Here is a 23070-nt window from a genome sequence, read left to right as displayed (position 1 = left end):
TAATTTGTAATTTGAATCACCTCTTTGTTAAACACTGGGTTAAACTGTCACGAATTAAATGGTTAAAGGTGCCGGAGTGAAACACGTTCAGTGGTCACAGTTCCCACTGGTTTCAGCCCTTCACCTCGGTTCCCCCTCTAACGTTGTTCCAGGCCACACACACAGAGCTGGGGTGACCGCTTCCCTAGGTCTGTGAAAAAACAAGCCTTCAGCCTGGGGTCACAGACCAGGCCAGTCTCTGTGTTAACAGTGCAAGCTGCTGTTAGAATAAATCATGTTTAAAACAGTTTGCAGAGATGTCTCTGGCTGGGATTCCAACTGTTCACTTCTGATAAGAATGTATTTAAAAACTGACAGTGCTAAGTTAACTTTTCAGCGTGAGGGTGAATTCGTCATCACATCAGGTTCAATTTCCTCTTTTCTCCAATGTGGTCAGAAGTCACAGTGATCTCAGTGTGCAGACGCCTGGTGCCTGGGCAGTGAGCTCCACAACTTGCAGACTGCTCCCGGGGAACTCGCTCCAGCCGCTGTCTCCTCATTCCCCGTAAGTACAGTCTTGGGATCTGCGCGTGCGGGCGTTTGGTACTGAGAAAGTAGAACAGTGCCAGCGGCTGAATGTGGGCGGGTACATTTGTCGGGAGCAGGAATGTGAAGCAGAGCCAGCGATTGGGAACAGGTTGCTCTGTGTTTGACGGAATCGATCTGTGCTGGCGCTCAGTGGAAATGTTCACCCAAATCTGACTAAACCGAAGCTGCATTGAAACAAGGAGCATTATGATCCATGGGTTTGTTTTATATTTGGCTGTTGCTCTCTTTAAGACACGCTACTGGCTCCAAATGGATAAAATATAATTCTTCTGGGACAGGGCAGGGGAGTGGGACCAATTGACAATTTCTTTCGTAGATCCGGCAACGGCAGCAAGGGCTGAATGGCCTGCTTGTGTGCAGTATGATTTTATAATTTCATTTTTCAGATAAAAGGAACTGGAAGCTGATCCGAAGCGAGCATCTTCACAGAGGGAAGGAGAAGATCTGCTCGGATCCCCCGCATTCGAAATGAAACACATCTGTCGCATTCTGATCTTCTGTAAGTGAATCTCAAATATTTCCAGTGCCTTTGAAAATCTGCGTCATTCCCCGCGGATCTAGATTCAGGTTAATAAGGCTCATTCTGTAAAAGGCAGTGCCACGCTAAATTGATATTAAGAGTTTATTAAGGTCATATGTTCAATTAAAATTCCTTGAAATTTAATTTCTGTGCTTCAGTTTTAATCAGAATTTAGTGCAACAACATAAATAGGTTGTTTAATTAGGGTAACGGGATCTTCCTGCTCATCTAATGGGCTCCTCCTTTACTATTAGAGGTTGCATCCTACTTACCATTGCTTCGAAACTGCCTAATTATTATTAGTTTAGCAAATACCTCGTCTCAACTGCAGAAACCGCTTTAAGTGTCATATTGCTGTAGTTTTGTTGATTAGAAAAAATTAACCTTTTTATGCTCCTCATATCCGGTGTTAGCGTTGGCTCAGTTGTTTCACTCTGACTAATTGCTATTAATAATTGCGGTGTGCTTTCTGGTGCATGGTTTTGCGTGGCAGAAGCATGCTTCTTGTTGACCATCTGCCATAGAGAGATAAAGAAATTGAGAGAGAAAGAGAGAGAGGTATAGAGCGAGAGACAGGGAGAAACATACACACAATCACACACACATAAACATACACACATAGATTGCGAAAAATCCAGAGAGAGACCGGGATAGCGAGATAGAGTCAAAGCGAGAGAGAGAGAGCGAGAGAGAGAGAGAGAAATACAGTGAGTGGTGGGGGATGACAGTCAATGAGTCAGAGTGAAAGAGGAAGATAGACACACGAGAGAGACAGAGTCAAAGAAATACAGCAAGAGACACACACAGATGACGGAGAGGGACAGACAACGAAAGGCAGAGACAGAGAACGAAAGGGAGAGACAGGGAGGTATAGACAGAGAAAGAGAGGCACAGATAGAAAGAAAGAGCATGCAGGGTGACAGATAGCTAAAGAGAGAGAGATTATGAGAGAGTCGAATAGACACAGAGAGAGCAAGAGAGAGCGACATGCAGACAGCGACACTGACATAAGGCAAGTCAGAGAGAAAGTGAGGCCGAGAGATCTACAGGCAAACAGATGGAGACCGGGAAAGTGAGAGAGAGTCGGTGAGGGAGAGACAGAGAAGGGGGAGAGAAACAAACAGATGGAAAAACATACAGGGAGGCGGAGAGCTAAAGCTGCAGAGAGAGAGAGAGCGCGGCAGAGTGGGAGACAAACAGATAGGGACAGAGAGAGACAGGTAGACAGAGACAGTCAGATATTGACAATCAAAGAGTCCACGACAGAGAGTGACAGTGAGAGAGGACAGGCGTATTTTTCAACTCATCTTTGCACATTCAATATGATCAGCTTGTTTTATTTTCTGGTATATGGGAGAAGATAGCGAGTAATGGCCCAGAAATTCGGTTTGGGAGCTTCCCGCGGATGTAAGCCTCCGACCTGCACTTACCTTGTGCGCTGGCTGTTGATCTGTGGGCCCCAGTGGAATTCTGATCCTGGGCCTCCTCCAACTGCCGGCGTGCAGTGCTTGCCTATCCCAGGAGCGCAGTTAGTTTGATGCGTCCACTGGGCTCAAGTGGGCCATGGGGAGCCAATCGGAGCAGGGAATGCTTCATTCATAAGTTTGACAGGAAGAGCTCTCCAACCTATAAATACTATAAGCCCCAAAACATCACTAAATCTTCAAAAAAATTTAATAAAAAATCACATTTTTTAAATAAACAATAAATTACATGACATAACTATTTTAAACAATTTAAATTTTTGAAAAAATAAATTCTCTAACGGGGCTAAAAATAAACTTACCTTTCTTTAAAGTATTTAAAAATAATAAACCTGTGGGAAAAAATGTTTTAATTTTAATTAATTCACCACTTACCATGTAAAAAGCAGGCCTTGCCCCTGCTTTTTAAATATCTAACTCCTGGAGGCTTACCACCCCGGGAAAACCTGCAAAAAAAAAACGTTACTTCAATGTGCACGCGCAGTCTCTCCTGCGCACGCGTTCGACCTCTGAACCTCTTCATTGAGGGAAAAGTAAGTGCCGGTTTCCCGCTCATGTGCAGTGCATGCAGGAAACTGGCACTTCCATCGGGCGTATGGGTGAGTACCTCGTGCGTACTCACCCATGGACACGAATCTCTGGGCCATAATGGGACAGAAATTAGGATCGGGTGCTTGCCGAGCGTGCAAGCCCCCGATGTGCACTCACCCGACGCGCTGACATCTTAAGCCTGGGCCTACTTGGAATTGCTGCCACTGGCCCGGTTCAGATGTCAGCGCGATGTGCTTGCCTGATCCAGCGGCGTATTGATTGTGATGTGCCGGCTGGGATCAGGTGAGCACTGTGCAGCCAAACAGGGGAGGGGAAACATCATTCATGAGTTTGATCATAAAGACAGTCAAACTCATGAAAAGTACGGGCTCCCAAAAGACTAGTTTAAATTTTAAAAAAAAAATTAAAATCCCAATAATTAAATAAACTATAAATAACTTTAAAAAACTATTTTAAACAATTAATAACATTTTTGAAAAATAATTTTTTAAGAAATCGGGTCAAAAAATAAACTTACCTTACTGTAAAGTCCTTAAAAACAATGAAGCTGTGGAAAAAATGTTATAGTTTTAAATAATAGACCACTTACCTTCAAGAATCCACTCCTTACGCCTCCTTTTTATATGTGTAAAAAGTTCAGACCCTTGCGCACGGGCAAATCTGTCAAAAAGAAAGAAGTTCAACGCGTGCGCGCAGAGTCCTGTGCGCACGCGTTGGATCTCTGAACCCCTTGGAGGAAATGCCGGTTTCCCGCTCATGCACTGTCCATGCTGAAATCTGGCACTTCCAACAGGCCCACACGTGAGTACCCCATCCGTACTCACGCATTGGGACCGGAATTACTGGCCAATGTGTTTGTAACTGGAAGGCTGTTTCCAGTGTGGTTCTGCAGGGCTCAGTAGTGGGTCCCTTGGTTTTTTGGTAGATATCAATGATATAGACTTGAATATAGGGGTTATGATTAGGAAGTTTGCAGCTGATACTAAAATCGGCTGTGTTGTTCATACTGAAGAAGGAAGCTGTGGACTGCAGGAAGATATCAATAAATTGGTCAGATGGGCAGAACAGTGGCAAATGGAATTCAACCCAGAGAAGTGTGATGTAATGCATTTGGGGAGGGCTAAAAAGGAAAGGGAATACACAGTAAATGATAGGACACTGAGTAGTGTAGAGGAACAAAGGTATCTTTGAGTGCATGTCCACAGATCCATGAAAGTAGCAGGCCAGGTAGATAAGGTGGTTAGGAAGGCATACGGAATGCTTCACTTTATTTGCCGTGTCATTGCAAAAAAGAGCAGTGGAGTTATGCGTCAACTGTATAAAACGTCAGTTAGGCCTCAGCTAGAGTACTGCGTGCAGTTCTGATCACCACATTACAGGAAAGATGTGATTGCACTAGAGAGGTTACATAGGAGATTTACAAGGATGTTGCCAGAAGTAGAGAATCTTAGTTATGAGGAAAGACTGGATAGGCTGGGTTTGTTTTCCTTGGAACAGAGGAGGCTGACTGTAGACCTTATTGAGGAGTATACATTTATGAGGGGCCTAGATAAAGTGGATAGAAAGGACCTATTTCCCTTAGCAGAGGTGTCAAAAAGCAGGGGGCACAGATTTAAATTAATTGCTGGAGGGTTTAGAGGGGGTTTGAGGGGAAATTTCTTAACCCAGAGTGGTGTGAGCATCTGGAACTCACTGCCTGAAAGAGTGGTAGAGGCAGGAACCCTAACCACATTTACAAAGTACTTGGATGTGCACTTGGGATGCTGTAACCTGGAGGACTACGGACCAAGAGCTGGGAAGTGGGATTAGGCTGGATAGCTCTTTGTTGCCGGCACGGTCACGATGGACCGAAATGGCCTCCTTCCGTGCTGTAACTTTCTATCATTCAATGATTCTAGGATATCAAGATATGACTGGATACAGCAAAGGCTGTGGGCCCCGTCAATATCCCGGCTATCATGCTGAAGACTTGTGCTGCAGAAATAGCCGTGTCTCTAGCCAACACTGGCATCTATCCGAGAAAGTTGAAAACTGTTCAGGCACGTCCTGTCCTCAAAAAACAGGAGAAATCCAATCTGAACAATTACTGCCCCATCTGTCAACTCTTCATTATCAGCAAAGTGAAGGAAGGTGTTTTCAACAGTGCTATCAGGTGGCACTTACTGAGCAATAGCCTGCTCACAGATGAAATAGTTTGGCTTCCGCCAGGACCGCTCGGCTCCAGACCTCATTGCAGCCTTTGTCCAAACATGGACAAAGGTGCTGAATTTCAGAGGTGAGGTGAGAGTGACTGTGATTGATATCAAGGCAGCATCTGACCGAGTGTGGCATCAAGGAGTGATAGTAAAACTGATGTCAATGGGAATCAGTGGCAAGAAACCCCACTGGCTGGAGTCATACCTAGTACAACGGAAGATGGTTGTGGTTGTTGGAGGTCTATCATTTCAGCCCCAGGACATTGCTGCAGGAGTTCCTCAGGGCAGCCTCCCAGACCAAACCATCATCAGCCGTTTCATCAATGACCATTCCCCCATCATAAGGCCAGAACTGCGGATGTTCGCTGATGATTGTGCAGTGTCCTGATCGTTTTGCAAATCCATAGAAGATAAAACAAATCTGTGCCCGCATGCAGCAAGGCCTGGACGACATTCCGGATTGGGCCGATTACATTCACACCAGACAAGTGCCAGCAAATGATTATGTCCAACAAGAGAGCGTCTAACCACCACATCTTGACATTCAATGGCATTACCATCGCCGAATCCTCAAAATTCAACATCCTGGCGGGTTGCCATAGTCGGAAACTTAACTGGACCAGCCACAAAATTCCCGTGGCTACGAGAGCAGGTCAGAGGCTGGGTATTCTGCGGCGGGTGTCTCACCTCCTGATTCCCCAAAATCTTTCCACCATCTACAAGGCACAAGTAAGGAGTGTGATGGAATACTCTCCACTTGCCTGGATGAGTGCAGCTCCAACAACACCCAAGAAGCTCGACACCATCCAGGACAAAGCAGCCCCGCTTGATTGGCTCCCCATCCACCACCTTAAACATTCACTCCCTCCACCACCGGCGCACCGTGGCTGCAGAGTTTACCATCTACAAGATGCACTGAAGCAACTCACCAAGCCTTCTTTTACTGCACCTCCCAAAACCACGAGTTCTACCACCTGGAGTGACAAGGGCAGCAGGCACCATCAAGTTCCTCTCCAAATCACACACCATCCTGACTTAGAAATATATCGGCCGTTCCTTCATAGTCGCTGGGTCAAAATCCTGGAACTCCCTATCTAACAACACCGTGGGAGTACATTCACCATGTGGACTGCAGCGGTTCAACAAGGCGGCTCACCAAAATTATCTCGGGCAATTAGGGATGGACAATACATTCATCCCAGGAATGAATTAAAAAAAAAGTGCCTTCCTGTGAGTAGCTAATGTCAGCGCTCTGCATTCTTGTTCACCACTGCACCACAGATGCTGAAAACAGGAACAAACACATGATTTGCATCTTTAATGTAGTGACGACTCTTTTACCAGAATCTCATCTATATTAATAATTCGAAGTTAGTTGTGGAGCCATTTTAGCCACAGCTAGTTCCACAGCTTAATGCGGTAGATCTTTAATGATCTTATCCTTAAGTGGTTTATTTCTGAGCTTATAATGGTCCCCATGTTTCATTTGTTGCACAGCACATAAAGCTCACTTTGTGGAAAATATTGGTCAAATTGAATACCAAAAATATTCACCCTATTGAATCCTAGCGGGACAAATGTCCGAGGTTCTACATGTTGAGCAATGATCACAGATACATCTGCATTGACCATTGATCCATTTGCAATTATTTTTTGCAAAGTTTGCAGCAACATGCATTGCCTTAGTAGTGTGATTCCTGTGGACTGAGGCGTGACAAAGCTGTCTGCTGCCAGCTGCTTGGTTATGTTCTGTCTTCACGGGCAACAGTGGCATCCCAGGCAATAATTGTGTGATGGTGATGACAGGAAGATAGGGACAGGAGCATGGCATTCAGCCCCTCGAGCATGCTCTGCCATTCAATTATATCATGGCTGAACTGTACCTGAACCCCATGTACCCGCTTTTGCTCACTATCCCTTGATGCCCTTAATTGTCTGAAACCAATCGATCACAGCCTTGAAAGCTCAGATTGAACCCAAGAGTCTACAGCCGTTTTTGGGAGAGAGTTGAAGATTCTCACTACCCATTGTGTGAAAAACTGCTTCCTGATTTCCATCCTATTTGGTCAACGTATAATTGTAAGTTATGCTCCGTTGTTCTTACAGAGCAATACCTCCCAGTGGCTCTCAGAATAATGAATCATTTCAATCTTTGGCATTTTCCTTTGACCTGGCAGTAAATTTTCCATTTAATCCATGGCACCCGGCTACCGACCATAGAGCACATATACCAGAAACGCTGTTTACGGAGGTCACGGACCATCATCAATGACCCTACGCACCCCAACCACAGTCTGTTCGCCCTCCTGCCATCTGGGAGACGCTACAGATGCATTCGCACCCGAACGACCAGATTTAGGAACAGCTTCTTTCCCAGGGCCGTCATCCTACTGAACTCCACAAATAAACTCTAAAGCCTGCACATCTGCCAATGCACTTTATTATGGTTATGTTTATGTTAATGTATTACAAGCCAAATGAATGTTGAATGTTTAAATGTCTTAATCTAAATGTACACTCTCAGGAGCCGCAAGCCTACATTTCGTTGTACTGCACTTTTGCACTAACAATGACAATAAAGTTGATTATGATTATTATTATGATTAGAACATTAGGATCACCAGCAAAATATTCCTCTTTGTTCGTGAGAAGGTAAAATTGAAATAATTTGACATATTAATATTTTCCAATTATTACAACTGACCTGTTTCTATCTGGGGCAGTCATCAACTCTTACAAGTAGGGGTGCTGCATGTAATTCAGGGGCAGAGTGTTCCCCTGCACTAGTTTCGATTGCCTAGGTGGGTCGGAGTGGAGTTTACCAGATCTTTATCTTAAAATTGGCCTTTGTTTTACCTGACTGTTAGCCTCTCCCAGGAAATCAAATATTTACGGTTGGGGTGGAGGTGTTTATATTGTGATCCAAAAGGTGTTACAATTGTGTGGGACAGGCTAGATGAACCATAGGCTCTTTACCTGTCCGTCATTGTTTGTATGCTCGTAATAGAATTGAATATCTGGTGGTGCGTATAAACTGGTGGTAATTGCCATACTGCTTATTTTACTTCCCTGCGGAAGTCGAATTTCACTCCCAGTTTCATTCCTATATTTAGCAGCCTTACACAGCTTCGATGAAACATGATGTTGGTCACAGTGGTGAAATGTATATATATTTTTTTCTATTTTGCAGTACACATTACTCATCGCAGGACCATACAAGGTAGGATGAATGTAAACTTCATTATTGATGATAATACAATTTTTTGAATGAATGCTTCTGATGAATATCTACAGGATGTCAGACACGATTTTCCTTTCATAAAACCATGTTGACTCTGCCTAAACATATTCTGATTTTCTAAGTCCCCTGTTACCTTTCCCTTATAATGTATTCCAGCAGTTTTGCCGAATACTGATTAGAGCTAATTGGCCTGCAGTTCCCTTTTTTCTCTCTCCCTCATTTCTTGAATTGCTGTGTTACATTTGCTACTTTCCAATCCACTGGTACCTTTCCAGAATCTAGCGAATTTTGGAAGAGGACATAAAATGCATCCACTATCTCTGCAGCCAACCCTTTTGAAACCCTAGGACGTTTGCCATCAGGTCCAGGGAAGCTGTCGGCTTTTTGTACCATTAATTTCTCCAGTATTTTTTCTTTACTAATATTGTTTATTTTAAGTTCCTCTCTCTCTAATTGGACCCTTCATTCTCCAATATTTCTGGTGTGTTTTTGTGTCTTCCACTCTGAAGAAAGTGACAAAATATTTGTTTAACTTCTCTGTCATAGCCTTAAGCCCCATTGTAATTTTTGTCTCCCAGCATCTGAGGGACCCAAAATTACTTTTCGCTGCTCTCTTCATTTTTACATACTTGTAAAACCTCTTACAATCTGGTTTCATATTTCTTGCTAGTTTACTCCAATGTTATACTTTCTTCCTCTTCATAATTTTTGGTCATCCTTTACTGGTTTCCTGAACTTTACAAATCCTGAGGCTTACTATCGTTCCTGGCAGCATTATTTAAATAAAATACTACAGTTAACTTTTTTTAAACCACGGGTGTTTCGCTATTCTGGTGCAGTTGTAATTTCTACAGTGAATGTATATTTATTGAAAATAAGAAATATTTCTTTTTGTATTCGCCATTGGTTACCTACTGTCATACCTTTTTAATGTAATTTCCCAATATTCCTTATCAAACTCGCTCCTCACACCTATAAAATTGGCTTTATTTAAGTTTAATGCTCGAGTTTCGGACTTAAGTACATCTCTCTCGAACTCAATGTGAAATTCTGAGCCAGAATTTGCGGTCAAAAGCGTACCTTCAGAGTACGCCATCTACCAGAAAACAATTCGGATCTGCCTGCTGGTTCCTGGGCCTTGGTGATTTACGTACCAGGGCTTGCAGGCGTATGACTGTATTAAGCTCTGCGGATCCCAGGTACACAGGGAGTTCGGAAGCAATCCTGGGATCACGTGTGCACGGTCCTCCGATCAGAATGGAGGATTGCACACCTGCTTATTGGGATTCAATTTCGGAATTCCCATCATCACATGAGGTATCAAGAATTAATTAAATAAGATACACAATTCTAATAAAAATAAATGTTCCCATTTTCACATTTAATTAAAAGTCTCTTTAATGAAGCATTTAGAATAAAAAAATAATTTTCTTCATAAATAATTTAAATTATTTTAATCCTGGCCACAATTTACGTAAAATAATTTTAAATGTTTGTGGATGAGTTTTTTTACTGTTAATTATTTGATTTAATATTTATATTAATCCTTACACTGGTGAAAGTAGATGCTAAGCCTGCTTTTACCAGGTGTAAGGTTTTATAGTCTTTTTCTGGGCAATAGTTGGACAAATTGCCCCAACCTGCGCCAAATAAGTTGATTTTCCGTTCGGTTGGAGGATCTGTCAAGTCGAACTTTGACAGAACGGAAATTCCAGGTTTTTGCACATGTGCAGCACATGCGGAAAACAGGAACTTGAGGTGCCTTTTACAAGGCTTTCAATGGCCTAGTCCATGCCTTCACCAGCACTGGACATGCAGCATCCGGGCCTCTATCATATGATGGTCATGCTTCCTGAGAATGTCCCTTGTGATCAGATTATTAATATAACCTGTCACATCACACAAGACAAGATCAAAAATAACCTCTTCGCTGGTTGATTCCACGTCATATTTTCCCTGGACACTCTCTCGAATGCATTTCATGAACTCATCCAGGACATAAAACTCCAGGCTAGGACCGGACTGGTGTTTTGTATAGGTTTAGCTTAGCTTCCTGACGGTGGTGATCTATGTCTCACTTTGTAAAGCCCAGGTACCCATATGCTTTATTAAATGGTTTATTAACCTTCAAAGATTTGTGCACCAACAATCTGTTCTTGCACCCTCTTTAACATACGAACATATGAATTAGAAGCAAGAGTATTCCATTTGGCCCTTCGAGCCTACTCCGCCATTTCGTAAGATCATGGCTGATCCGATTACTCCACATTCCAGCCCACCCCCGATAACTTTTCACCCCCTTGCTTACCAAGAATCTATCTACCTCTGCTTTAAATATATCCAAAGTCTCTGCTTCCACCTCCCTCTGAGGAAGAGAGTTCCAAAGACTCACGACACTCTCTGAGAAAAAATTCTCCTCATCTCTGTCTCAAACGGTCAACCCCTTATTTTTGAACAGTGACCACTAGTTCTAGATTCTCCCACAAGAGGAAACACCCTATCCACATCCAACCTATCCAGTCCCCTCAGGATCTTATATGTTACAATCAAGTCACCTCTTAATCTTCTAAACTCCAGTGGATACAAGCCTAGCCTGTCCAAACTTTCCTCATAAGAAAAGCCGCCCATTCCAGGTACTAGTCTAGTACACCTTCTCTGAACTGCTTCCAACGCACTTTCACCCTTCCTTAAATAAGGAGACCAATACTGTACACAATGCTCCAGATGTGGTCTCACCAATGCCCTGTATAACTGAAGCATAACCTCCTCCCTACTTTTGTATTCAATTCCACTCAGAATAAATGATAACATTGTATTAGCTTTCCTAATTAATTGCTATACCTGCATAGTAAACTTTTACGATTGATGCACTAGGACACCCAGATCCCTCTGCATCTCAGAGCTCTGCAATCTCTCACCATTTAGATAAAATGCTTCCTTTTTATTCTTCCTGCCAAAATGGACAACATCACATTTTCCCCACATTATACTCCATTTGACAGATCTTTGCCCACTCACGTAAGCTATCTATATCCCTTTGTAGCCTCCTGATGTCCTCTTCACAGTTTACTTTCCTACCTATCTTTGTGTCGTCAGCAAATTTAGCAACCATACCATTGGTCCCTTCATCCAAGTCATGTCTATAAATTGTAAAAAGTTGAGGCCCCAGGACTGATCCCTGTGGCATACCATTCGTTACATTTTGCCAATCAGTAAATGACTAATTTTTGCCTACTGCCGGATTCCTGTTAGCCAGCCAATCTTCTATCCATGCCAACATGATACACCCTACACAATGCGCGTTCATTTTCCGCAATAACCTTTGATGTGGCACCTTATCAAACGCCTTCTGGAAATCTAAGTACAGTACATCTACCGGTTCCCTTTATCTACGGCACATGTTACTTCCTCAATGAACTCCAATAAATTGGTTAAAAATGATTTCCCTTGCACAAAACCATGTTGACTGCCTGATTAATTTGAACTTTTCTAAGTGCCCTGCTATAACGTCTTTAATAGTAGCTTCTAACATCTTCCCTATGACAGACGTTAAGCTAACTGGCCTGTAGTTCCTCCTTTCTGTCTCCCTCCCTTTTTGAATAAAGGAGTTACATTCGCCATTTTCCAATCTAATGGAACCTTCCCCGAATCTACGGAATTTTGGAAAATTAAAACCAATGCATCAACTATCTCACTAGCCACTTCTTTTAAGATCCTTGGATGAAGTCCATCAGGACCTGGGGACATGTCAGCCGCAGCCCCAAACAATTTGCTCAGTACCACTTCCCTGGTGATTATAATTTTCTTGAGTTCCTACCTCCATTCCATTTCCTGATATCCAGCTATTTCTGGGATGTTACTTGAATCATCTATAGTGAAGACCGATGCAAAATGCTTGTTCAATTCAACTGCCATCTCCTTATTTTCCATTATTAATTCCCCGGACTGACTTTTTATAGGACGAACGCTCATGTTAACTATTTTCTGTTTAAAATATCTATAGAAACTCATACTATCTTTTTATATTGCTAGCCAGCTTTCTCTCTGACTCTAATTTTTCTCTCCTTATTAATCTTTTAGTCATTCTTTGCTGTTTCTTCTATTCTGTCCAAATTTCTGACCTGCCACCCATCATTGTGCAATTATATGCTTTTTCTTTAATTTTAATACTATCTTTAACTGTTTTAGTTAACCACGGATGGTGTGTCCTCCCCTTGGAATTTTTCTTTCTTGTTGGAATGTATATATTCTGTGTATTTTGAAGTATCCCCTTAAATGTCTGCCCCTGTAACTCTATTAACTGTCCCTTAACCTAATTTGCCAGTTCATTTTAGCTAGCTCTGCTTTCATACCGACATAATTGCCCTTATTTAAGGTTAAAATACTTGTCCTGGACCCACTCTTCTCTCTGTCAAACTGAATGTAAAATTCAGTCATATTAAGATCGCTGCTACCTAGGGGCGTCTTTGATATGAGGTCATTAATTAATCCTATCTTATTGCACTATACCAGGTCTAGTATAGCCTGCTGTCTGGTTGGCTCCAAATCGTGCTGTTGGAAGAAACTATCCCGAAAACATTCCATGAACTCCTCATCTATGGTACCTTTGCCCATCTGATTTTTCCGGTCTATATACAGATTAAAATCCGCCATGATTATTGCCGTCCTCTTCTGATAAGCTCCCATTATATATTCCTTTATACTCCATCCTGCCATGTGGTTACTGTTGGCGGGCCTGTATACCAACCCTGCAAGTGACTTCTTGCCATTATTATTTCTCAGCTCTACCCAACCAGCTTTTACATCCTGGTTTGCTCAACTTATGTCATCCCTCTCTATTGTGCTAATACCATCAATAATTAACAGAACCACCCCTCCACCTTTTCCCACCTTCCTGTCCTTCCTAAATGTCATGCAACCTTCAATTTTCAGGTCCCAATCTCCGCCATTTTGCAGCCATGTTCCTGAAATGGCTATTGATGTAAAAAGACTACTGAGCACTTGGTTTGAGTATATAACAAGGCTTTAATCAACTGTTTCAAAACCATGAGATTTCTAGTTACATCATTAGTTCCTGGTTACAGAAACATCCTGAGCAAGCTGGGCCCACGCCCGAGTATTTTTACTCTTTGGACGGCACCACCAGCTGGCCACCCAGTGTTACTTCATGAGTCATAGATACATAAAAGATAGGAGCAGGAGTAGGCCATTCGGCCCTTCGAGCCTGCTCCATCATTCAATGAGATCATGGCAGATCATCCAAATTCAGTACCCAGTCCCTGCCTTCTCCCCATATCCCTTGATCCCTTTAGCCTTAAGAAATATATCCAACTCTTTCTTGAATATACTTAATGAACTGGCCTCCACCGCCCTCTGTGGCAGAGAATTCTACAGGTTCACCACTCTCTGGGTGAAGAAATTCCTCCTCATTTCAGTCCTAAATGGCTTACCCCTTATCCGTAGACTATGACCCCTGGTTCTGGACTCCCCAGCCATCAGAAACATCCTTCCTGTATCTAGTCTGTCCAGGCCTGACAGAATTTCATAGGTTTCGATGAGATCCCCTCTCAATCTTCTAAACTCCAGTGAGTATAAGCCCAATCGACACAATCTCTCCTCATACGTCATTCCTGCCATCCCAGGTATCAGCCTGGTGATTCTTTGCTGCGCTCCTTCCATGGCAAGAGCGTCCTTCCTCAGGTAAGGCGACCAAAACTGCACACAATACTCAAGGTGTGGTCTCACCAAGGCCCTGTACAACTGCAGCAAGAGATAAGATTCATGACACCTATTGGATCATGTTTCTTTATTTCTATTTGCGCTATCAGTTCATCTGTTTGGTTTTGAATGCTACGTGCATTTAAATGCAGAGCCTTTAATTTTGTCCTTTTATTATTTTGTAACGTCTAGCCTTATCTGTTGATTTACTCTTGATTTGTCCTCTCTATCCCTTCCTGTCATGGACTGTTTATCTTATCCCACATTATTACCTTTCTCTATTGCCTTGTCTCTAATCTTTGAATTACCACATCTTCCCAATTTTGAAACCATGTCCCCAATATTAATTTTAAAGCCCTCTCAACCGCCCCTAGTACTGGTGCCAGTGCCTCAGGAAGTGTAACCCATTTCTCCCACACCAGACCTTATGCCACGCATTCACCTCTCAAATTTTATTCACCCTATGTCAATTTGCTCGTGGTTTAGGTAATAATGCAGACATTATTACCCTTGAGGTTCTGCTTTTTAATTTAGACCCTAGCTGCTCATAGTGTCTCAGCAGAACCTCTTTCCTAGTTCTACTATGTCGTTGGTACCTACATGGACCACGAACACTGACTCTGCCCCCTCCCACTGCAAGTTCTATTCCAGCCCAGTGCAGATGTCCCGAACCCTGGCACTGGGCAGGCAACAGATCTGTCTTGTCTCTCGCTCTTGGCCGCAGAGAAATGTATCTATCCCCCTGACTCTGCTGTCCCCAATTACCACTACATTCTTATTAACTCCCCCACTTGAATGGCTTCATCTACCTCTTTGCCATGATCTGTTTGCTCATCCACCCTGCAGCCACAGCTTTCATCCATACAGGCCGCAAGAACCTCAAACATGTTGGACAATTGCAAAGGCTGAGGCTCCTCCAACTCCTGGGTCCCTATATCTGCCTGATTCGCAGTAACATCCTCCTGTCCCTTTGTACCATTATTGCTAGCAAAATGTATTACCTCCCACTTTTCTGCATTGAATTCCATATGCCGTTCTTCGAACCTGTCTATGTCATCTTGAAGTCGATTATTGTCTTCCTCACTTTTGGCTACAATAACAAGTTGCAAGATATCTGCAAATAATGAAATTGTGCCCTGTAACCCCTTGTCCAAATATTTAATGTATTTCAAAATCAGCAGTGGTCCTACTACTGGACCCTGGGAAACGAAACTGCTGAGTTTTTCCAGCATTTTCTGTTGTTATTTCGGATTTCCAAAATCTGCAGTATTTTGCTATCATACCGTAAACATCCCTCCAGTCCAGAAAACCGCCATTCACCACAGCTCCCTGTTTTATATGCCTTAGCCAATGTTGCATCCATGCAGCTAACGCCTGTTTTATCCCTTGGGCTTAAACTTTGTTAACAAACCTATTATGTGGAAAACTACAGATTATGTTAAGTTGCAAAATCTCTGGCCTTAGTGGTGGCATTTCCATTCACTGAGATGATGGGAAGTGAAGTTAAGTCCACAATAAAATCACATGGAAAATTAGTTGGTTGTTGATATCTACACCCCACACAGCCTCCACATACTTGTTCACTTCCCGTGACATGTCTCAATTTCAGTATTCAGTTCATTTCCCAGAAATCTGGGAAGAATCTGGGTACCAGCTGTTACCAATCTACTTCCAAGCTAAGAAGAGCTGGGACAAATGATAGGGAAGCGCTACATGAGGAGAGTGATATTAATAAACTCCAAATACAACCATCAGTAAATTCAACACCAACTGACCACTGCTTCCATTCTGTTTGTTATTTGTCCCTGACAGTATTGGAGTTGTGATTAAGGTTGGAGGTAGGAACAGGTACAGCGAAACTCGATTTTCGGAAATAAGTTATATAACGTGTCAAGTATATTCAGTTTGCTTTAGAAGCAGTTCTTAGAGTGAGTTAAGCTGAGGATAAACTAAAACCGTGAAACTTTGCTCCCAACAGTAGATAGCGCTGTGACCTTACATGTAGACCCGCATACGGTTTGGGAAGGAGATATTCTGAAATTGACCTGTCGGTGCAATTGCTACGTTTTCATTCATAAAGTCTTTACATTTTACAAAGAAAGCAGAAGGATCCATTCAGTGAGGCTGATAAGTTTGGAAGCTCCGCATAACATTAAAGTCAATGGTTTGGAACACAGCGGATCATACCATTGTACTATTGGCAATAGAGTATCTCGAAGAATTCATGTTCACGTTCACGGTATGCAATGTTTCAATATCCTGCTTGAATATTTATCTATATTACTGGTGTACAAACCGCGAATTTCTGAACCTGTACAAAATTATACATCTATGTTTGATCACTAAACACTTTGCTCACATTAGTTCGTACAATATTTATCTAAAAAATTGCTAATATAGTTGATACTTAACACAAGGCGGGTCTCCTCCCCTGCCAGCACTGGCAGATTTCTTTCTCCTCCCGCCCACCTCAGAGGAGAAGTCGCTGGCTCCCCCTTTAGCAGCTTGTCACATCTAGAGAATGACGGGGAGTTTTATCCCACGAAGCAAACATATGACACCGCCTGTCTCCACAACACTCCCGAAGATGGGTTGACAGAAGTGACCAACACGTCTTCGTGTGTCCCTGGATCAGCAGTGCAGGGATGACTGACGGACATTAATGGAGGAAAATAATCTATTTATTTTCAACCTCTCCTCTATTTTGCTATTTTTATTATGTAATTACCGTGGGCTTAGTCAAAGACTCCGGATAAAAACTGGGCGATGGCCCCTTTGGATGTCCTTGTCCACATTGAGTGCATTATATCATAACCGATCCATCACCATGGCCGTGAGAACCCCGAGTTTCTAAAATTTCAGATAGTGGTGCTGGGTGCTGGCAGAGCAATGTAGCTGTTAACATTTGTGGAGTTCACCCTGGTCATAGTAGATAGTGATACGCAGCAGAGAATGGCTAAAAGTGGAACCTTATCTTGTAGGATTCCTTCTTGAATAATGCTTGCCCAGCGTGGATTTCCTGTTGCAGCAGAATATATTAAGTGGATTAATGTTCACCGCAAACAAAGCAGAGAGAGGAAATCCATGACAATATATAATGATACCCGCTCTCGTGTTCCACAATACAGCTGCTGATTACAATTAAGCATAGACGCCCCTCGTGGTGGTTATCGGTATTTCTTTGTTCTTATTAGTAATCTCTACTCTTTGTTTAATCTGTGATGTGAACTGTTACCTGTCAATCCATATTCTGTTTTCACAGAACTCTTCGCCAAACCTAAACTGAGGACTCAGCCTGCAGTTGAAATATTTGAGGGACAGCAGTTAGAAATCGACTGTTTTATTGAACTAGTGCCGCACAGTATTGAGCTTCAATACACATTTTACAAAAATGGCAAAGTTCTGAACTTGAATTCAGACTACAACTATAAGCACTTGGGGTCAGCTTCGTTGAATGACTCAGGGACTTACCTGTGTGAAGCAAAGTCACTCTACAGCGGTGTGAAAAAGAAGAGTGATGAAGTTTCCATTTCGGTAAAAGGTAAGGACAACCAGCTGTCATTATTGTTCATCTTTCATTTAAATAATTCTTCAGAGGATTAAAGTTCAATAAACACACTGGAGGAATCCAGTCTCGTAAAGGACGTACCCACAATTTTATGACGTAGCAAATCAATTTTGAAATTAGTCTCTTTAAATCATAGCGCCATCTGGTTCTTACATGATCCATAAATTTGCTGAAATCCACACTTGTAAAAGTTGCAGCGTTTGAAGACCAGTGCACACTCCCAGTGGCTAATATTAGCTTCCTGCAATAGTGCTGAATGGGCGATATTGAATTTGCCTCCCATTATATGTCCCGCCAATTTTTGCCTCCCATTATTTTCAATGGGCAAGAAAATCGTGCCTGATGTACCATTGGCGCAAGATTCGATGCCGCACATTTTACCCCATGGTCGCAAGATTAAGTTACCTCCTCTGTTTCTGTCTGGCTGAATCAGCAATGAGCAGAACGTTGTCAACAATAGCAGGGTGTTTAATAAGGCAATGGCTTATCCTTTACTTGTCCCGGAAATCTTTTATAGTTGAAAGCTCGGGGGTAAATTTTAACTTTGAGGGCGCAAAAGTGGATCGGCAGAAAATGGATCAGAGATTGCCTATGAGTATTAAGGATGACCAATCTGCTACCTGGTCAAAGTTGAATTTTCACCCCCCACAAATTTCAGTAGTGGGGGGATGCAAAATGACTCTCGCTACTAACGTCTGAGTCCCTGTTGCCTCGTGCTCCCCTTCTATTGCATTAGATCCTGCCAATCATAACTCTATCTTTGCATTTTCAAAGGAGCAGGCAATCTGAAAACAAGGTATGAGTTCTCGATCCTGTGTCGGCAGTGGATTTCATAATAATTGAATTGTCATTAGCTGAGCTTTTAACATGCATGTCATAAAATTTTCAGGTAGAGCAACAATGATGAAGGAGATTTCAGTATTTAAGGCCTGGGCGTAAAACATCGCCTGTGTTCAAATTCTGGAGGAGGAGTGCGTTGGTGTTTGGTGGGCTAATCTCAAAGGATCCGCAGGATGTGTCTTCCATTCGCTGTTCTGATCATTAACATGTGTTATCCAAGCACATAACTTGTTCAGTCTGTGATAGATGCTTTAGCTGGCAAATCCATATTGTGTTCCACTTTATAGAGTTCTATTCCAATCCTACATTCGTGGCTGAATTTGAAGAGCAATTATTTGAGGGGCAAACATTAAAACTGGCGTGTTTGGTTGAAACAATTCGCCCCAGTTCCACCTTGAGATTCGTATTTCACAAAGACGGACAAGCTCTCAATTCAGCGGCAGACCACAACTATTACATATTGGAGCCATCTCTGCTGGACGATTCGGGGACTTACCTGTGTGAAGCAACAACATTGAACAGTGCGGTGACGAAACTCAGTAATCAGGTTTCAGTTTCAGTCAGCCGTGAGTACAATTTACTGCAATTATTTATCATCTTTTATCCACAAAATTAGCAACACATGCTCACGATGGGACTCATCCGTTTGGTACAGGGATTATCTCTATGTTTAGAGCTAAATAAATTAATACATCTGTCATAGAGAACAAGATTAGAGAACTGTTTGTATATTTATACAAAACATTCGTTAGGCCCCAGTTACTTTGTTCAATTGGGGGGCATTCCATTCTAAAGAGAAAATTTAAATCATAGAAAAGGGGCAGTGTTGATTCACCAGGATGGCGCCAGGGATGGAAAGCTTTATTGATCAGGATAGACTTGAGCTAATGAGGCTGATACTACAATAGTAACTAAGGCTAAGAGGGCATTTATGAGTGTTTTTTTACATGCTAACGTTGATGATGGAGCAATTAGGGAAAGGTATTTCCTCTGAATCCGAAATCAGGAAGGAGGGATCATTAATGCATAATTATCACTAACAGTGAGTGGGTAGCGCTTAGAAGAACAGTCTTTACTGGATGAGTGCTGGAACATAGAACGCCTTGCCACGTGGAGCGGTGGAGTTAGATACCGTTGCATTTAATTTGCCTAGAGTTTATGGTTCTGGAATGGTGCAGAGTTCCTGACCTAGAAATTCGTCTCGGGCGTTGCCGAATTACCGGCGGTATCGAATCAGCCGCCCATTCCACACAGCGCCTGATATACTGCTTCTTTGACTGCATGGCCTAGAAATTCGGTTGTGGGTCCGCCAGGGCTTTAGCGCCCGAAATTTTGCGCCCGCGTTAATGCCGCTGCGCTCGACGAAAATTCGGTTGCCCCGGGCCCAGACGGCGGCGGGCGCTAATGGAGGGTTTTTGCGCCTCACTATGGGCGTTCAATGCAGTTTTATGGCGCTAATCACCCGCTGCGGCACCCGATGCGGTGCGGCAGGCTGGGGTACTGCAGGCCTCCTCCTTCTGTTAAGGAGGAGCTGCCTGCAGCCGACCGCTGGCCGGTCGATTCGCCCGACAAATGAGCCCGGCACCTCGGAGAAGAGCCGGGCTCGCGGGCCACACACATCAGTGCCGCGGGGGGGTGGTGGAGGAGTCCGGGGAGGGAGGTGCGGGCAGGCGGCCGCCGGGAAAGCGGCCGGCCCCCGCTCCACCTTTATGCGCCGGCGCAAAGGTGTGTAACATCCCTTTCAACAATCGTTGGTTGCGGCTGCCACGGGCGAGGCGGCCGCAACTGAATTTGGGCTTGGGGCCGGGTTACCACGGCAACTGGGATGCTGCGCACACCGATGACGTCATCGGTGCCGGCGCAGCGCTACCGGCTAACGCCGATGGTAGGGCCCAACGCAATTTCGTTACCAGCTATAATTCCGGCGCAAGACCCTCTAACGCCTCTAACCCCACCGAATTTCAAGGCCCAATAGTTCTGAATATCAGGCGCTCGTTTATCGCCACCGCCTGTTTTTCGCCAGCGCCCGAGATAAATTCCTGCCTTTGATTAGCATTGTCTGTACGAATCAGTACCAGGCCAGAGAGGGTAGGGTGGTCACATGTGGATTGCATTAGGAATTATTGTAGTTCCATCCAGGATTAGGCTTTCCTCTATTAAATTTAACTGCTGCTAAAATAGAAGAGGGAGACGGGCGCCCAATATTGGTGTGGAAACCTAAATTACAACGCTCTAAAGAATGATGAGAACCCCATATTACTTTGAAGGTAACACTACAAATTCTGCAACAGCAATGTCATTTACAAGTGGATATATTTACAGGAATCCCAGTATCCAAACCGGAACTGACAATCAGCCCTGGTAAAGAGTTAATAGAAGGAGACACAGCGTCGTTAACCTGCTCAGTGTTCAATGGTTCAACCCCGATTACCTACATTTTCTACAAAGACCCAAATAACGAACTCTACCGAGAGCAGTCTGAACTGCCCGGAATTACTTACCAAATTAATAAAGTCAACAGAAGCACACAAGGAGTTTACAGTTGTGGGGTTTCAAATGAGGCGGCAGGACTTCCTCCACACAGCGAATTCGTTGCGGTTTCAGTGATAGGTGAGTTACTATAAATACCTCTGTGGCAGAGTGAAATAAGTGACTCAAAGGCAGAGCAGCCCGGGAATTGCTGCTTGTACTGTAAGCTTGGATAGTGTAACTTTATCTTTGACATCCATCTCTTTCAAGGGAGGCACTGCGCCATTTACATTAAGCAGGTGCATGCCAAAAAAGAGCAAGGAGTGTCTTCTGATCGCATCGATTATTGGTTTAAAAACCACCACAGTTATTATTAGGTTTAAAGAAGCTGATCACCCTGTTTAAATGATAAATTGAGGGAAGTTATACAGATAGGTTTATGACTCACAGCTTCATACCATAGGCAGTCATTTCTGGGCTGTAATTGTTAGACCATCATTTGGAATTTTGGACGAAAACCTACACTTTGGAGTTATGTGCAGTATCTTTAGTTAGAACTAATATTCGATATCACTGATGGCACAGCACAAGGACAATTCTGAACTAAATATTATCCCCAAAGCATTCAAAGCTGGTCAAAAAATCTTGCACCAGTCTGATTTATTTTTCTGATTTAATTTAAGTTTGTACTCAAAGTAGGTTTCAATTTTGAATTGTAATTTGCAGAATTCATTCTCTACCTATTTAAACGTATTTGCTTTCCTCTAGTTCCTGTAGCTAATGCTTCCCTCACTTCCAATACCAACAAAACTGAGATTTCAGCGGGGGACCGTCTCGTTCTCCGGTGCCAGGTGAAGAGAGGTACAGCACCGCATTTCCTCTGGTACCTGAACAACCAAAAGTTAGAAAGCACCAGCGAATCTTACCACTTCAACACAGACGGGAGTGAACTCATTATCAATTCATTCCAGCTAGGCCATGGAGGGCGATATCACTGTGTAGCGACCAACAGAGGGACCTATAAAGGAATATTTAATACAACCAGCAAAGATATCGATGTCACAGTACAAGGTAACATAACATTGTGCTTGATCTGATTTTATGAATTACTTTTCTTTCTGCCAAGCCATAATTATATTGCATTCGCATGATATATTCCTCCTAAAGCACACATCGCACCTCAGGTGAAAATTTATAAGTACTGCTTCTGATTAAGAAGCAAAGCCTTTTTATTAGTATATCCATCAATATACTGAAGTGGTGAAATTACTCTTGTGCAGAGTTGTCACCAGCTGTAAACCCCAAATGGAACTGAATATCGGATGGGGCATATAGTGGCAGCAGGTGCGATCACGCCAGTTTTGATACCCCGCACAATTCGAATTTCACCCCATTGTCTCTGATATAGGTCCACTTGAGAAGATTACAGTTTTAAGAGCTAAGATATTGTTTTATTTTAGTATTTGCGTTTTTAAATCATGAACAGTCCAGTCAGCCTTACATCGGTGGTGGTGAAGTTATTGGAAACCATTATTAGGGACACTATAAACTTTAATTTGGGACGTCTTTGGTTTGTCAAAGAAAGCATGGATTTGTTAATGGCAGATAGTGTCTCACTAACTTGATTAAATTATTTCATGAGGTAATAGAGAAACTTGGTCAAGGTAGTTTAGTAGATGATATATGTCAAATTTCGGAAGGCATTTGACAAATTGCCACATAGGAGGCTTATTATTAAGATGGAATCCCATGGAATTGGGTGCTGGTGGCGTTATGGATACGGAATTGGCTCAGTGACAGGAAGCAGTGTGTGGTGGTGCATGGATCTTTTACAAACTGGGAGGTGGTTCACAGTGGTGTTCCCCAAGTGTCAATTTGGGGTCCATTACCCTTTG

The 23070-nt window shown here is 43.0% G+C and overlaps 2 protein-coding genes across 2 annotated transcripts in view; one reads left to right on the top strand and one right to left on the bottom strand.

The window, feature by feature from the left end:
• Positions 1 to 23070, bottom strand: part of LOC147084992 (Fc receptor-like protein 3) — a 405119-nt gene that overhangs the window by 102846 nt on the left and 279203 nt on the right. The window lies entirely within an intron of this gene.
• LOC147085000 (Fc receptor-like protein 3) lies at positions 981 to 22712 on the top strand. Its single transcript, XM_085979315.1, has 7 exons — positions 981 to 1087; positions 8530 to 8559; positions 17561 to 17839; positions 18994 to 19272; positions 21029 to 21316; positions 21944 to 22246; positions 22636 to 22712. The coding sequence occupies exons 1-7, from the start codon at positions 1057 to 1059 to the stop codon at positions 22710 to 22712; spliced, it is 1287 nt and encodes a 428-aa protein (XP_085835441.1). The 5' UTR covers positions 981 to 1056.

This window comes from Somniosus microcephalus, unplaced genomic scaffold (assembly GCF_052327205.1).
Source record: "Somniosus microcephalus isolate GS21.2 unplaced genomic scaffold, FLI_Smic_1.0 unresolved_chr9, whole genome shotgun sequence".
Lineage (NCBI taxonomy): Eukaryota > Metazoa > Chordata > Chondrichthyes > Squaliformes > Somniosidae > Somniosus > Somniosus microcephalus.
The sequence above is the reverse complement of the archived record's forward strand: the minus strand, read 5'-3'. Positions and strand labels throughout refer to the sequence as shown.